The following is a 16174-nucleotide window of genomic DNA, read 5'->3' as shown; positions in this document are numbered from 1 at the left end:
TAAAAGGGAACCTGCTGGGCAAGTGTTTTGACACAGAGGGTAGCATGCACGTGGAATCAGCTGCCAGCAGAAGTGGTTAAGGTGGGTACATTAACAAGATTTGGAAGACATTTGGACAAATAGGAAAGGTTTAGAAGGATATGGGCCAAGTTCAGGGAAATGAGATTAGCATGGACGGACATTTTGTTCAGCATGGACCAGTTTGGGCCAAAGGGCTTGTCTCCATGCTGTAGGACTCTATGACTCTATGTTAGCAGAATATTTCTGCTCTGTTGAAAAAACATTGTGCATTTGGTAACTTAGTACCTTGGATACCTGACCTACATAAAAAGCCAAAACATTAACATGCAGTATTGAAACTTGAGATACATTTAAGATGATACAAATGTTTTTGTTGGAGCCACTCTGCTAAATGCTCACAGTTGGTGGTCCTTTTCCTGAAATTTACAGCTATGTTTTCTGAGTGTCTATGAAACTTTATGACCAGGAAGATGTAAATGAAGATTTTTGTTGCTTCATAAATGAACAAACATGAACCTTGTCCCATTTGCATTGAGAAGTGATTTATCATATCATAGTGACTTGGCTTATTGTGTGAAAATGAAGCTATCCATTGCCCAGTTTTTCACCACCAATCCCACCTCCAAACTGGGTGAGTTATTGGTTAAGATGCCAGATAGAACCTCTTTGGTTGTTCAAATCCCTCAAGGATATCCTATGTCACAGATCTAAAATTAAACAAATGGAGAACTGCTGTAAGTTGGACAATTCTGAAGCTTCTTCAAGCTGGGTTTGATTTATGTACAGCTGAAGCAATCCATAGAAGATGTTTGGGTGATGCTGTTGTAACATTTGATTGGCGTGAATTTGTGTCATGAAATTATCCGAGGGTTCATACCATTTTGGACATTGCCATTTCTTTAAACCTCAATGTTTTGCACTTGGTATTCATGTGGTTGTGTACCCATGGCTTAGTTGTTGTTCTAGTTGTGTTCTGTGGAGAATGTTTGATGACTTTGGTACTGAGAGGTGGGTAAGTCACAGCCTGCAAATTTATTGTCTGACAGTTATAAGAATGGCACATTGCTTATGCTGACTTCTTTCTTGGTTTATTTGCAGGAAATGTGCAGAAAATTCTGACAGTTACAATGGGGCTGTGAGGGACAACTACACTTGGTCCCAGGATTACACTGACCTGGAAGTGAAGGTGCCAGTGTCCAAGGGAATTGTGAAAGGAAGACAGGTAAGATCACATGTAATGCGTGGCACACAATTTGTTCAGATAAGTGGACAGCCTTGTGTTCCAGATTTGAGTTCACAGTTCCCTCTTGAAACAATGAAAGGGTGTCATGCTGAAGACTAAACTGGTTATGATTTGAACCAGAACACCACAAAACTGTTCTGGTGAAGTTCCAGGTTTGATCCTTGACTTGTGCTGCAGCAGCAGTTCAGTGCAGCTAACAGCTTTTATTGCTGAGCACTGTGTGTTTTGGAAAGCATCTGTCTATTGCAATCAGAGTCCAGCTCTGAGAGGCGAAAAAAGGTGTTAGTCAGGCTTTGGTCTGACACCAGAATAGTATTTTGGGTGGGTAGACATATCCTAGTAGAACCAATGCAACTACTCAGGACAAGCTCATTCCTTCAGGATGTGCAGGAAGTAAATGATGATGGAGAAGTAAGACTGAAGCAGACTGGGTGCTGAAAAATAAGACTTGACAGTATAATCCTGTCTGATGTTACAACTGGACAAGTCAGATCCCAGACTGAATCTGGCTTGATTGATTGATTATTTTTGTTTTGTTTCTGTTTAAGGAGGTTTATCCCATTAGATTATAGTCCGAAAATATCAGTGAGAATTCACTTCTGTATCATGTGAAGATTTGACTGAATTGTTGACGTCAGTTCCCAGTCTTGAGAGATTGATAGCATCTTCTTTGATTATTTGCATCGTAGAACTTCGATATTCTCAGCTTTGAATCACCTCTTCAGGGTTCTGGTCTGATGCTTGAAAACTAAAATCCTTACCCTGAGTGAACCTGTTTCCTAAATGGGCTAGACTGACTCCTTTCTCTGAGATGAACTGTTTTATGCTTCGAGCTTCAATCAGGACCTCTCCCAACTACAACCAAAAAAGCTTTCCAAGATGTGGATTTTTGATCTGAACATAAAAAGATGTAATTCTCATACTTCTAAGCTGAAAGTAAGACAGTGCTCATCAATTTAATTCTACCTGCTTGTACAAGTCTCCCAATAAAAAGAAATTCCCATGGTCACCCCAGGAAGCCTTTATCTCGTACTGCATGAGAAAAAGCTCCAACAGTACTGGCAGGGCATCATTGAAACATCCTCTTCCTCTGCCCCCCCCCCCCCCCCCCCCCCCCCCCCCCCCCGCCTTGAGATAATGTAAGGAACAATGTCAGAGAACATTAATCGCCTAGCCAGTATTTGAGCAAAAGACAAGTCTGTGCACTGATGCAATTTGTAAGATCACAGAACATAAGGAAGAGAGCTAAGAGTCAGTCATTCGGCCCCCCACACCTGCCCTGCTATTCATCAAGATCATGGCTGACCCTCCCCAGGCCTCCCATCCTTGTTGAGCCCAGTTGTTATTGCTGAATGCTGTCATACATTGTGAAGTGCTTGATGGTTCACAAAATCAATCTTTGATTCAAATTCCTTGTGTTCAAGTCTGCACAACTCATTGAGTGAGAGAATTCTAGGCATTCACTGCCTTCTGGGAATGAAAGTTCCTTTTGCATCTCAGTTTGAATTCGTTGACCCCTTATTCTGTCATTATGTCCCCTAGTTGAGGCTCCTCCATTAGTAGAAACATAATAACATCTGCCCTGTCAAGCCACCTCAAAATCTTGTATGTTTAAAGACAGTCCCTCTCATTCTTCGAAACTCTCATGGATAAAGGCCTCATCTAATTAGCTGTTCTTGAAAAGTCCACCCTTTGTGCCAGCAATCTGTCCAATTAATCTCTTTGAATTGCCTCCAAATGCCACTCTCTCATTTTTACATACGGAGACCAGACTGTCGATAGAATTTGAGATGCAGTGTCACTCACACCCTGTATAGTTATGCATTCAGTGGCATTACCATCGCTGAATGCCCTTTCTAAGCATTGTCCAAAAACTGAATTGGGGCAGGCACAACAGCAGGTCAGTGGTTTGGAATTATGTAGACAGTAATTTTCCCTTTGTTCCCAAAACCTCCCATGCATCAAGGATCATGTCTCCGCTTGGCTGAGTGAGTGCAGCTGCAACAGCACTGAGGAAGTTTAACACTATGCAGGATCAAGTAGTTCATGTAATCAACAACACATTGACGATGCTGGACCTAAATTTTCACCACCAGCAGTACACAGTGGCAGCAGGAAATTATGTTCTGTTCTGCCTAAACTTATGTACAGAATGCTGTTGTCAAAATATTTCCGCATGTTGAGCTTTATGCTAGTTCCTGATGCAGGACAGTCGGTAGGCTGATCGCTAGATGCATTGTAAAGCAGCAAAAGACGTATTTGGTGCATTGTCTATTCTGGTTTTTTGACAAAATATCTCCGTTCAGCTCCCTACCTGTACACTTTTCTCCATATCCCTGCAGTTCCTTTCTTTATCACATGTTTATCTACTTCTGTTTGAAGGTTCTGATTGAATCTGTTTCAGTTCACCAAACAGGCAATATGTTCCAAGTCATAATGCATAATTACATGCATTCCTAGGCATTTTCTGTTACTTGGTGCTGCAGACTGTTGTTTATTTTTTAAAATTTGACTTTTTCCATTCCACTTGTAGGAGGAATTACTTCAGTTTTGTTTGCTACCTTAGTTTCATCCCCTCGGATCCAGCATAGAAAGGCAGTTCTCGGTTGAAAACCGAGCAGGATCTCAGGATTATCAAAGCTCTGAAAGCTGAACACAGACTTGAAATTGCAGTGAAGCATGTCAAGACCATCAAAATCTTCATGACTCACATAAAATGGAATTAGAAATAGAACTGATGTGGACAAGTGATGCTGGTGACAAAATGAGAAAGGTTGTAATTGCATTTTCTTTTGTTCTTTATGTTTCCCAAAGGTTTGTGTTGACATACAGAGCAACAGCCTGCGTGTGGCTGTACTGGAAGGAGAGAATGAGCGAGTCATTGTGGATGGAAAACTGACACATAAGATCAATACAGAAAACTCAATGTGGAGCTTAGAACCAGGACGCTGCATCTTGGTAAGACCACCAACATTTCATACAATGTTTGATATAAATATAGGCAGTTTGGCTGAAGAGATTCATACGGATGTGAACGTTTATTCAAATGATCTCCCACTCATCTTTTTACCTCATCAGTGTAGCTATTTGATTTCTCCTTCATGGTTTTAGCTAGCTACCATGAAATGTAGCAATCAAGGTTTCCAAAACGGGCAGTAATGAGCCTGTGCCATGAATCCTGTCACCAGTCTGAAACAGCAGCGGTGGGTTTACATTCAGGAATTTGCACCTCCCTTTTTCTTTTCTCTTGACATGACTGTCAGTGGGGAGCATTCCACATCTGCCATCCTCCAGTGTCTTGCCCAAGTGAGTACTTGGAAGTTGAAAGCCCAAGTAGTGAGCACCAGTCGGACTTAAGAAAACACAAAAGATCTGTTTGATACCCCGATGGAAGATGAGGTGTTGTTCCTCAAACATCATCACTCTGTCTGGAAAAATGACCTCCAGCTTTCAACTGTTTGCCACTTCATCACATCACTGTGTCCCCATGCCAAGACTTCTGTCTCAGGCTTCTGCAGTTCTACAGTGAAGCTCAATGCAAGCTGTCAGAACAACATTGCATCCTCTGCCCAGGTACCTTTTAGAACCCTCAAGACTCAACATGGAGTGAAACAGTGTTAAAGAAGATCACCTACCTCGATGTTTGTTATCCAACCCCCACACCCATGCTCCTGCATGGGTTGTTCCCATCACTGTCAACATTTTCAAATGCCTCAATTTCCTGATTGTACCTATTCAGTAGTTACCCCTCTCCCTGGCTTCTGACAGTGTCTATCCCTTTTAATTTGCTTCTCTACTACTGCAAAGCCATCGCTGCCACCCTGAAGGTGTTTTTGGCACCTATAACCTTGGCTGTCTCCAATAATGTGAGCCACTTTATGTTCCAACCCCTGGAGTGAATATTTTTGACTGAAGACTGGCACCTTCCAAGTTGGAGACCTTCTGAGATGGCTTAATGGTTCATTCATGAAGTAACATTTGTGACTCTCAATGCTTGTGACCAGTGTTGCCTTGTGTCTTGTACTGATTTGTTGATGTTTTCCATTGCTGAGGATGTAGTGTTTTGGACCCTCTTCCTGCTAGTTTTGTTGCCCACCACAAACAGCTGGATTTGCTGGTAGTGCAAAGTTTTGAATTGCTTGGTTGATTGTGGGATTACTTAACTTTGGTATGCTGCTTCTAATTTATAGAATGCATGTGTTCCTGTCTTGTAGCTTTATGTTTGCATGTCACCCTGGTACTGCTCTTGATGTTAGTTCTTGAACTCCTGGATTGATGAAGTGGGTTTGTCCCTCAGTTTGCTGGTAGTTGTTGAATGAGGTTTGTGCTGGATCTCCTTAAGATAGTATTTGAATGCAATTCTGCTGCTCATGCCCTGCTGTACATCAAGGATGCCCAGCTTTGAGCAGAAAGTTAGTTCCAATACTATTCAGTGAACGCAATGTTCATGGCACACGACAGAACATTTTAATTCATTCTCAGAATGTGGGTGTGACTGACTTGTATTTGAGTTCATTAACGGGATGTGGGCAGTATTGGTTCGGCCAACATTTTATTGCATGTCCCTCATTCCCCAGAGGGCAGTTAAAAGTTAGCCACAGTGCTGTGGGTCTGGGGTCATGTGTTGGACCAGCCAGGTAAGGATGGTAGATTTCGTTTTCTTTTGGATCTTTAGTGAAGCAGATGGGTTTTTATTATAATCCTTTTTTAAACTAAAAATTTCATCATATACCGTGATAGTTTTCAAGCCTGTGCCTTTGGATTTTAACTTGGGCCTCTTGAGTACTAATCTACTAATGTGGCCTCCAGGCTGTGGTGCAGTAGATCTCAGTTTTGGCCTTGCTGAGCAATTCTACACATCGGACAGACAGAATTTCTAAGAAGAGTCAAATAATAGAATTTTCTGTTTTGTTGATTTTCTTATCACCACAAAACTGTCTCGGCAGAATTGAGCTTGGGACTTCACCAGCTTTGTCAGTAATGGTGCTCCTGAGCCATTGTTAGTGATGAGCAATTATGTACCTCATCCAAAGGACAATGTTTGCCCTTAACAACTTTACTGCTTCTCCCAAGTGGTATTCAACATGGAAGAGTTTTATGGCAGCATCAATTGGTAATGAACAATCTGTTTTTGTGTTTGTCCTGAGAATTCATAGGACCTGGCTTCAGTGTTGAGGACTTGAGGGCCACTCCCTCCTGACTGTGTTTCACGATGCTGCTACCTTAGGTCCATCTGCTGTAATTATGGAACAGGTCAAGTTGAGGATATTTCAAGTTAGATATTGAAGGTAAATTTTGGTGAGGGTGACCATGATGGGCTGTTGATGATTAATCTTGAGAGTTGGCTGCAATTGAACCTTCGACAAATATCCAAACTTGGAATTGAGTTTTGGAGCCACGAGGTCACGTTGCAGCTGTACAAAAGCCCTGGTGCGGCCGAACTTGGTGTATTGTGTCCAGTTCTGGTCACTGCATTATCGGAATGTTGTGGAAGTGTTGGAAAGGGTTTAGCGGAGATTACTAGGATGTTGTCTGGCATGGAGTGAAGGTCATCGGAGGAAAGGCTGAAGGACTTAAGACTGTTTTCATTAGAGAGAAGAAGGTTAAGAGGTGACTTATATGATAATCTGAGGTTAGGATAGGGTTGACAGTGAGAGCCTTCTTTCTCAGACGGTGATGCTTGAGGGGACATCACTTGAAGTTTTGAGAAGATTTGTAGCTCAGATTGAGGTTTTGGATGTAGGTTTGCTCGCTGAGCTGAAAGGTTCATTTTCAGACGTTTCGTTACCTTACTAGGTAGCATCTTCAGTGGACCTCATGCAAAGCAATGCTGGAAATTCCTGGTTTCTATTTATATGTTTGGGTATCTTTGGGTTGGTGATGTTATTTCCTGTGGTGAAGTCACTTCCTGTTCCTTTTTTTTTCAGGGGGTGGTAGATGGGGTCTAACTTGATGTGTTTGTTGATATCAACACCTTGGCATGTTTCTTTTTGTGTAATTCTCTTTATTTGTCATCTTGATTTTGTAAATATTCAGTGCCTGTAGAATTTCTTGATGTTTTGAGCCTTTCTTGTCTTGCAAAAGTATTGACAAAAGCTCAGTTGCAGAACTTGTAAAACTGCACCTTGTTTGAGCGATATTGATCCAGTGATGCAGCTTCCTTGCTTTGAAACTGAAGCATTGAGCTGATCAACACAATTAAAAGATTGCGTTTGCAGTTTGTCTTTCAAGGCATACATGTTTTTGGCAGCTTCAGTATTACCATTTTCTTGGAGTTTATTTACTTAGTACAGTGAGACCCAAGTAGAAACTTGCGACTGTGTCAGCAGACTTGTTTAAAGAGAACTTGAAATGAAGATTGGATTACTTTTTTTTTGATTAGATTACTTCGTGTGGAAACAGGCCCTTCGGCCCAACAAGTTCATACCGACCCTCCGAAGAGCAACTCACCCAAACCCATTCCCCGACATTTACCCCTTCACTAACACTACGGGCAATTTAGCTTGGCAAATTCAACTAACCTTCACGTTTTCGGACTGTGGGAGGAAGCCGGAGCACCCGGAGAAAACCCACGCAGATACGGGGAGAATGTGCAAACTCCACACAGACAGTTGCATGAGGTGGGAATTGAATCCTGGTCTGTGGCGGTGTGAGGCAGCAGTGCTAACCACTGTGCCACCGTGCCGCCCACAGGTATCGTGTATGTCCCTTGCTAGTTGAGATCTTGGTCTGCACGGGTCTCATTATCTTTTTGTCCTTGCATGTAAGATCCTTTTTTGAATTGACACAGTTAAATAAGAAAAGTCTGAATTGCTTCACATTAGATTTAAGATTGATTGATTGTTCAACTTTGCTTTAGCTTATTATTTAATTGATGGTGATGTCATTGATGGATCTATGTTAAAGTTATCAACATGTCTCTCTGTTGTTTGTGCTTTGGACACTTTGATAAGTTACTATGTGAATTTGTTTTGATCAGGTCCGATAGTTGTGAGACAGACAAAAGGATCAGAACTGACGTGCATTTCAGTGTAATTTTTTTCACAAAATACTGGAAAGGCACATGGGGGCCATGTGACTGAACGTTATCTAAAACTCCTGATTTGTGATCTAATTACTGTCCTGATCACAATGTTAAACCTTTGGTAAATCCTTATCTCAACTACTCCTGGCTACCAGATAAAGACCAGGAACTACTCCTGAACTTGGCCATTGAGAGTGTGATGTTGGAAAAGCACAGGAGGTGAGGCAGCATCTGAGGAGCAGGAGAATCGATGTTTCGGGCATAAGCCCTTCATCAGGAGTCTGATAAATTTGTTGAAGGTTTTTTGCTATCCATTTCTGCCACAGGAGCTGAGTAACTGAGTACAGCCTCAGGGAACACTGGAGAGACTCAGCAGGTCTGGCAGCATCTGTGGAGAGAGAAACCGAGTTAATGTTACAGGTCTAGTGTGATTTCTTGTGAAATGGCTATGGGAGGCAAGGTCCTATGTGATGGTAACAGTGGTTCATGTCTTCATCCACTTTACTGAGGGAGTGCCGCACTGTCGGAGGGTCAGTGCTGAGGGAGTGGTCAGAGACTGGCTCCATCATCCGCTCACCATCCCCAGCACTGGCGAGCTGACATAGCGAAGGGAATGCAATGAACAGGTTTCCACTGCCTTCCCTCACTCTCCCAGTGCAGCCCTCGTAAAATCCAGTTATTCTCTCACTGTCCACCCTGCCCAGAGTCCTCACAGCTCTCAATCAGGCCAACTCCGAGCCTCTTCCTGGGGTGGGGGAAGGGGGTCCAAAATGAACATTGAGCTGCCTTCCCTCTGTGCCACAGAGGAGAGTCAGCCTCCATTCTCTGCTCAAGTGTCTCAGGAGGAACCACAACCTGATCTGCGTGGTTTCGGCTGGGGCGGAGAGAGTGTTTAGTTTTAATCCTTCCAGTGAGGATCTGACCTCTCCAATTGTTCAGTTCTTGTCAAAGTGTGATGATTACCAACTGTTTCAGTTGACAAAATTTCACCAAGACCAACTTGAGCCAGCAATTGAAGAGGGGCCAGAAGGCCTCAGATTCATGTTAACAGGTGCCAACTAATTCACCGGACAAGAATATCATAGACGTCGGACAGTCAGCCTGAGCATCAAAGTGGTCCACAGGACTCCTGATGCCGTCTCAGTGAAACAGTCACAGGAAGGCTTCCTTACGGGTGATGACCAAACACAGCAGCAAAGACTGGCACTTCATGGGACTTCTGGATTGATTATGGTCTCTGGATGTTAATGTTCTGTGTGATTTATGGACAATGCAAACTTAGAGGGATGGACGTGTATAAAACACTTTTTTTAATATACCTTAAGAGTATCCTAAACTGTTTTACAGGTAATTGAACTGTTTTGAAGTTGAGGGAATGAGATGCAATTTCAGAAACAGAGTGAGTTACAGACACAGATACAGGGCCAGAGCCTCAGATACAGGATGAGCTTGTCCTGGAGATGTTTCAGAGCTCAGTCTGTGACCCACACAGGGCAAGGCAGTAGCAGGTGGAAGGCTGTCATTTTCTGGTGATATAGAGGAAGTTTTGTTTAGTATCTGGCACCATATTGCCCCTGCCCTGGGAGAGTTTGATGGGGAAAATGTAAAGGGAGCTTTACTCTTTATCTAACTCGGTGCTGTTCCTGCCCTGGGAATGGTTGATGGAGCTTTACTCTGTTAAAATAAAAATTTTAAAAAAGACAAAAACGGGTGGCATGGTGGCTCAGTGGTTAGCCCTGCTGCCTCACAGCACCAAGGACCTGGGTTCGATTCCCACCCTCAGGTGACCATCCATGTGGAGTTTGCACATTCTCCCTGTGTCTGCGTGAGTTTCCTCTGGGTGCTCTGGTTTCCTCCCACAGTCCAAAAATGGGTGAATTGGCCATGCTAAATTGCCCGTAGTGTTCAGTGCATTAATCAGGGATAAATATCGCGTGGTGGAATGGGTCTGGGTGGGTTACTCTTCAGGGAGGGTCGGTGTGGACTTGTTGGGCTGAAGGGCCTGTTTCCAAACTGTAGGGAATCTAATCTAACCTTCCATTTTTAGAATCAAAGTCACTCTCGTCTCACCAATGAACCTCATCAGTCTCTTCATTTAAATTCAAAGCATTGAGACTTGCCGATTTAGCCCTTCAAGCCCATGTATCTCCAGCTCATCCACTGCCCCCATCCCCTTTGATATCTTTATCTGAGGAAAATATATCCACCTCAGCACTGAGGGCTCCTTTATCAATGATATTGATGCACACGATGTGGGGGACCAGCATTTATTGCTCTTTGGACAGTTAAGAGTCAACCACATTGCTGTCTATTGGGAGTCACCCATAGACTAGACTGGATTCAAATAGTAGATACCTTCCCTAAAGGGGGATTAGGGAACCAGATGATTTTCCTCCAACAAGTGGCAATGGTTGTCTTAAGTCCAGAGTATTGTGTTTCGTGCTTCTCTTTACGAAGGAGGTGAAGTTGGGGGATCACTGCCAGTTACCTAACCCTCCCCACCTGCTGCTGTTCTGAGTCCTCAGAAGCATTTGTGACTTTTGGCATAGGCCTGTTTGTCATTTGGCTTTTCAGATGTGTGGTAGGGTGTGAAGAAGCAGGCACAAGGTACTTCACTTCTTGAAAAAATGTGGAAGTAAATTTCCTCAGCTGTCCCGTTGGGTAAGCATTAATGAGACAAATGACGGCTTTCAACAACGCAGTGCTAAGGTATTTTTAATCTTTCTGACTTGAGGAAGGAGGAAGTCAGTGAGGGTTCCTACTCGAGTTGTCGAGTAATGGTTGTTTAAAAGTGTGCAGTTATGAAAGCCATTTTCAGACAATGACATGACTGGCAAATGCATGTTTCATTCGCTCTCCTCCCATTCCATAATATTCCGTTCCCTGTTTAAATCTTACTCCGTGTCTCCGTTCGACAGAGTGAATAACTAATTGTTCGAGGAATAATGTGGGTGCTGGGATAAGAGCAAGTTCCTTGAGTGTCAGTGTTTGCCTCTGGGGAAACCAAGTCAGTTTTGGGAGGAGAATAGGATAGAATGTGGTTGAGATAGTCAGATGAGGAAGGGTGGAGGCTGTGAAGCCTAATGCAGTGCAAACAGCAACAACTGAGTGGGTATGTGTAAGCAGAGAACAGTTTTGTTTCCTTTATTCGTAGCTTGTGGGTATCACTGGTTTGGCCAGCATTTGTTACCACAATTGCTTGCCACAATGTGGTCAAGCTTGTTGCTGTGAGTCTGGAGTCAAGTGTAGGCCAGACCAAGCAAGACCAGCAGTTTCCTTCCTGAACGGACATTTGTGAACCAGATTTTGTTTTTGCTGGCATTCAATTGTAGTTTTGTAGTCATCATAAGAATCTTAATTTAACTTTTTAAAAGTCTGGAATTCAAATTCTACCATTTGCTATGGTGGGTCTCAAACCTGGGTCCCCAGAATATGATTTGGCTCTCTGGATTAAGAATTTAGTGATTTAAAAACACTCCAGCATTACCTCCAAAGTAGAAAAGGAAAAGATCTGTTTAAAAAGTTATCCCAGCTCTTCGACGTGCATTTGGATTGGGCTGCATCTTGTAGTTTTCCCAGGTGAGCAGCAGTATTCCCCACTGAGGCCTCCACCAAGATTTCTTCTGCTGACCTCTTGGAAAATTCTTCAAATTTCTGTTTGGCATGCACTTATTTTAATCTGTGTTTGATGGCAGTGTCAAAATAGCACAAGCAGAGATGCTCTAAAAATAGAAGAGAAATTAAGCTTGCTCATCTGCAGTTCATGTCTGACTGACAGGATCGCTCTAATTGCCAATGAAACATGTTAGGCCTCTCCTCTGCAGACCTATGCAGCTTATCATGTGACCCTGCTTAGCTGCATGACAGCAACTCAGGAGAGCAGCGTTCATGTTTTTAAAATAAGTTGAACCCATCTTTTTTGATTAAAATTGTAATTTGAGTTTTGAACAGAATTTCTTCTAAGTTAAGGAAGCACTTCAAGAAATGTCCTGCAGTGGTTCAAAAAGACAGCCTAGCAACACCTTGGCAACACCGATTTGGGACAGGTATGAAATCCTGACCAAGCTAGCAGCACCAGTCCCATGAAGGAGCCAGTCAGGAAGGCCGAATAAGCGCAGCCTCCAAGTTGGTTGGTTGCTTAATATTTGGGTCCTTTGGATTGGGGAAGAACTCACCCAGGAGATGGCAAGGACTACAGATGCAGGAGAGTCAGAGTTGATCAAATATAGTGCTGGAAAAAACACAGCAGGTCCGGCAGCAAACAAAGGAGCAAGAGACTCTCCGTTTTGGGCATGACCCTTCATTAGTCCTGATGAAGGGTCATGCCTGAAGCATTGAATGTCTTGAGCCCAGATGCTGCCTGATCTGCTGTGCTTTTTCCAGCGTTGCACGTCATCGAATCACTACATTGGTTCAGATCTGGAGTTTTGTCACCCTGACCTACAGATATGTTAGTTTGACCTTAGGGATATTGGGTGTCCCTTTTCTGTTGACCTCATCACTCTGTGTTCATTGTAACATGCAGGCCTGAGCAAATTCTAACCACATCTAGTCCATGAGAACTCCTCTGCAGCCCACATGTGCATATATTTCTGATTGTTTAAATGCCTGTCTGATGCAGACATCTGCAATTGTATATCTCTGTGAGCTGAGTATGCTTGCACAGCCTCGCTTGGTGTCTGGTAACTTGAGGTCAGGAGTTCTGAAAATAAAATTCTGATGAAGAATGTTAAGGGAAGTATTTTCAAGGCTAAGAGAAGTCCTCCCAGGGAAAAAGAGGTAAAATACACCCCAATACTGTGAATTCTAGCAATACCTGATCGGTCTCGCTGGATCTGTAAAGAGAGAAACAGAAATAATTTTGACTTGGCGATAAGTCTTTGCAGGAGTAAACAGCCAGACTAGCTAAGTATTTCCATCGCTGGAAGTTTTTATTTACTTTTAGCTAAGTTGGATTTTGGTAATCCAGAGTTTGGAAGCAGGTCTTTGTTGAGTACGCATTGCTGGCATGTTCGGCTGGACATAGCGAAGCAGTGAGGGCAACAAGTTACTTTGTAGATTATTGCAGTTTTTTTGTTAGATTTTGGTTTTGCAAATATATGCAGTTGTTATTCCAAATCATCAGTTCATTTTTCACTTTAGTCTCTTTCTGATATTTTACTCAGCTGTTAAAAAAAAAACCCAAGAAACGCATTTCAGTCTTGCACTCATCAGGACAGAATCACCAAAAATAGCAAATCTGAGAGAACAACAACTTAAAGTGCATGAGAAGAAGGTGCTGATTATTGGCCGAGTAAAGGGTTCGATTCCAGCCTTGGACGGAGTTTGCACATTGTTCCCCTGTCTGCGTGGGTTTCCTTTTGAGTGCTCGGGTTTCCTCCCACAGTCTAAAGATGTGCAGGTTAGCTGTGTTAGCCATGCTAAATTACCTAGAGTGTTCAGGGGTGTGTAGGTTAGGTGCATCAGTGAAAGGTCATGTAGAGGAATAGGGGAGGGGAATGGATCTGGGTGGGGGACTGTTCGGGGAGGGGGGTTGGTGTGGATGTATTGGGCTGAAGGGTGTGTTTCCACACTGTAGGGATACTGTGAATAAACTCTGGGAGACATGTTGCAACAGAGAATACACCTGGCAACTTGAAGGTAGTTGAAACTTCAGTGTAACTTCAAGCCAGGGAAGATGACTGTGATCAAGACATTGTTCTGTTTAATTGAGACAAATGGACTCTTTGTGGCCCTTTGTTGTAAATAGATATCACTTCAAGAATGTCTAAGTGAGCCACACTCTGATCCTGTTTGATGGTCTTAGATTGGTTGTTAGTGGAATTATAGTTTTGTTTCCCAGTTTGCTCATTTCCTCACCAAAGACCACAATTCTTGGGGAGGAAAGCTGGTGTTTCTGGCATTAGTCCCGGATTTGAACCTGGGACATTGAAGTCTGCATTAGGATTGCAATGCCAATTAATTTATTGCTTTTAGACAGTAGAATCAAATATATTTATAGTTCTAAAATAAGTTGTGTCTGTCTTCATACCTTGTACGCTTACATTGTAACCTCCTGGAGCCACAATTATAACTGAGAAAATTTAGTGAAGTGAAGTGGTAAGAAAAGCTATTCTCCAAGAGCAGAGAATGCTTGTTTAAGATGCAACGGACTTGCTGAAACTCATATGGGTGTAGAAACGCTAAACAAGGCAGCAATTGTTCCTCTATGGCAGATGACCATTCAAGTACTGGATTTAGTAGGACCTTACCAAAACTTGTTTCAAAATTCTGATGCTGGCCAAGGGATTGAAATAGCAAACTGAAGCACAAGCACCTGCAGTGAAAGTGCATGACTGAAAATATCTGCAAGCAATCTTGTTTTAACATTTTGTGGTAGCCATTTCAGTGTTTCTGTGCTTAAGTTTGTATTGAAAAGCATCCTCTCTTTCTGCTGGAGGTACAGCCCAGCTTGACATCTTCAGATGAACCTTTTTGACTATGATGACAAGTGAGCAGTGTATAATTTCAAGCTATGGTTTTGTGATTGAAGAAAATTAAAAAATAACAGCATGTTCCCAAGTTATGGGATAGATTCCACATGCACTAGATAGGGTCTCTTTGGAAATATGCTGTGAGGTTATGAAATCCTGAAATGAGGTAGAGAGGCAATGTACTGTCCATAAGATGGAGTGGCTAAAATATCTCTTAGTCACTCCAGATTTGCTTTCTTGTGGTCATTGCTGCACCAGCATTTGTAAATTGCAGTGCAATATTTATTTTGGCAAAGTGAAATGAAACTACTGTAATGGAAATCTGAAACACAAGAAAATGCGCTGAACAGATCAGTCAGCATCTGTGAAGAGAGAAATAAAATCCTATCAAGACAGTGTAAAGAGGAGATATTCAAAGTTTGGGAGAAGATTTGTAGCTCGGGTGCTCGTTGCTGTGGTTCTGTTCGCCGAGCTGGGAATTTGTGTGGCAGACGTTTCGTCCCCTGTCTTGGTGACATCCTCAGTGCTTGGGAGCCTCCTGTGAAGTGCTTCTGTGATCTTTCCTCTGGCATTTATAGTGGTTTGTCTCTGTCGTTTCCGGTTGTGAGTTCCAGCTGTCCATTGCAGTGGCCGGTATATTGGGTCCAGGTCGATGTGCTTATTGATTGAATCTGTGAATGAGTGCCATGCCTCTAGGATTTCCCTGGCTGTTCTCTGTTTGGCTTGCCCTATAAGAGTAGTGTTGTCCCAGTCAAACTCATGTTGCTTGTCATCTGCGTGTGTGGCTCCTAAGGATAGCTGTTTGTGTCGTTTTGTGGCTAGTTGGTGTTCACCAAGCGGCAGAGACAAACCACTATAAATGCTGGAGAAAAGAGCACAGAAGTGCTTCACGGGAGGCTCCCAAGCACTGAGGATGTCACCTAGACTGGGAACGAAACGTCTGCAACACAAATTCCCAGCTCGGCGAACAGAACCACAACAAAGAGGAGATATGATTTTGTTGGTGATCTAATGAAATATGATAGAATTATGATAATTATATCTTTGTTTCAATTGATTTCTTTTCCACTTGGCTCTAAACAATTTTGATTGCTCAGAGCTGTCCCAGTTTGTCCACTTCTGGTCTGAAATCAGCCTTGATAGTTTTCTTTGCTTACTGACCTGTAATATTTTGACCGAAAGGTCACATTTCCATTCTGTTTTGTACCTGGTAAATAGTGGATGTTTGAGGCTTTCTGTCAGGCACTGTTATTGCATAAAGCTGTCTGTTGTACAAGCCATCTGCGTGGAAATAAAGATTGCTTTATGAAAGCCACAAAAACTCCTAAAACAGTCAGTTTCTCTGAGAGTGGTGCTTAAGAAGGTGTTCATGGCTCCTGCAACCGCTGTTTGTCTGAGGCAACTTCACTTTCA

General features: G+C 42.8%; 1 protein-coding gene across 1 annotated transcript in view; it reads left to right on the top strand.

Annotated features, from left to right (window-relative positions):
* nudcd3 (NudC domain containing 3) overlaps positions 1–16174 on the top strand; it is a 47171-nt gene that overhangs the window by 17079 nt on the left and 13918 nt on the right. The window contains exons 3-4 of the mRNA XM_060856433.1: positions 1120–1243; positions 4079–4222. Coding sequence (XP_060712416.1) covers positions 1120–1243; positions 4079–4222 — 268 coding nt within the window. The remainder of the gene's footprint in view (positions 1–1119; positions 1244–4078; positions 4223–16174) is intronic.

This window comes from Hemiscyllium ocellatum, chromosome 48 (genome assembly GCF_020745735.1).
Source record: "Hemiscyllium ocellatum isolate sHemOce1 chromosome 48, sHemOce1.pat.X.cur, whole genome shotgun sequence".
Taxonomy (NCBI): domain Eukaryota; kingdom Metazoa; phylum Chordata; class Chondrichthyes; order Orectolobiformes; family Hemiscylliidae; genus Hemiscyllium; species Hemiscyllium ocellatum.
The sequence above is the reverse complement of the archived record's forward strand: the minus strand, read 5'-3'. Positions and strand labels throughout refer to the sequence as shown.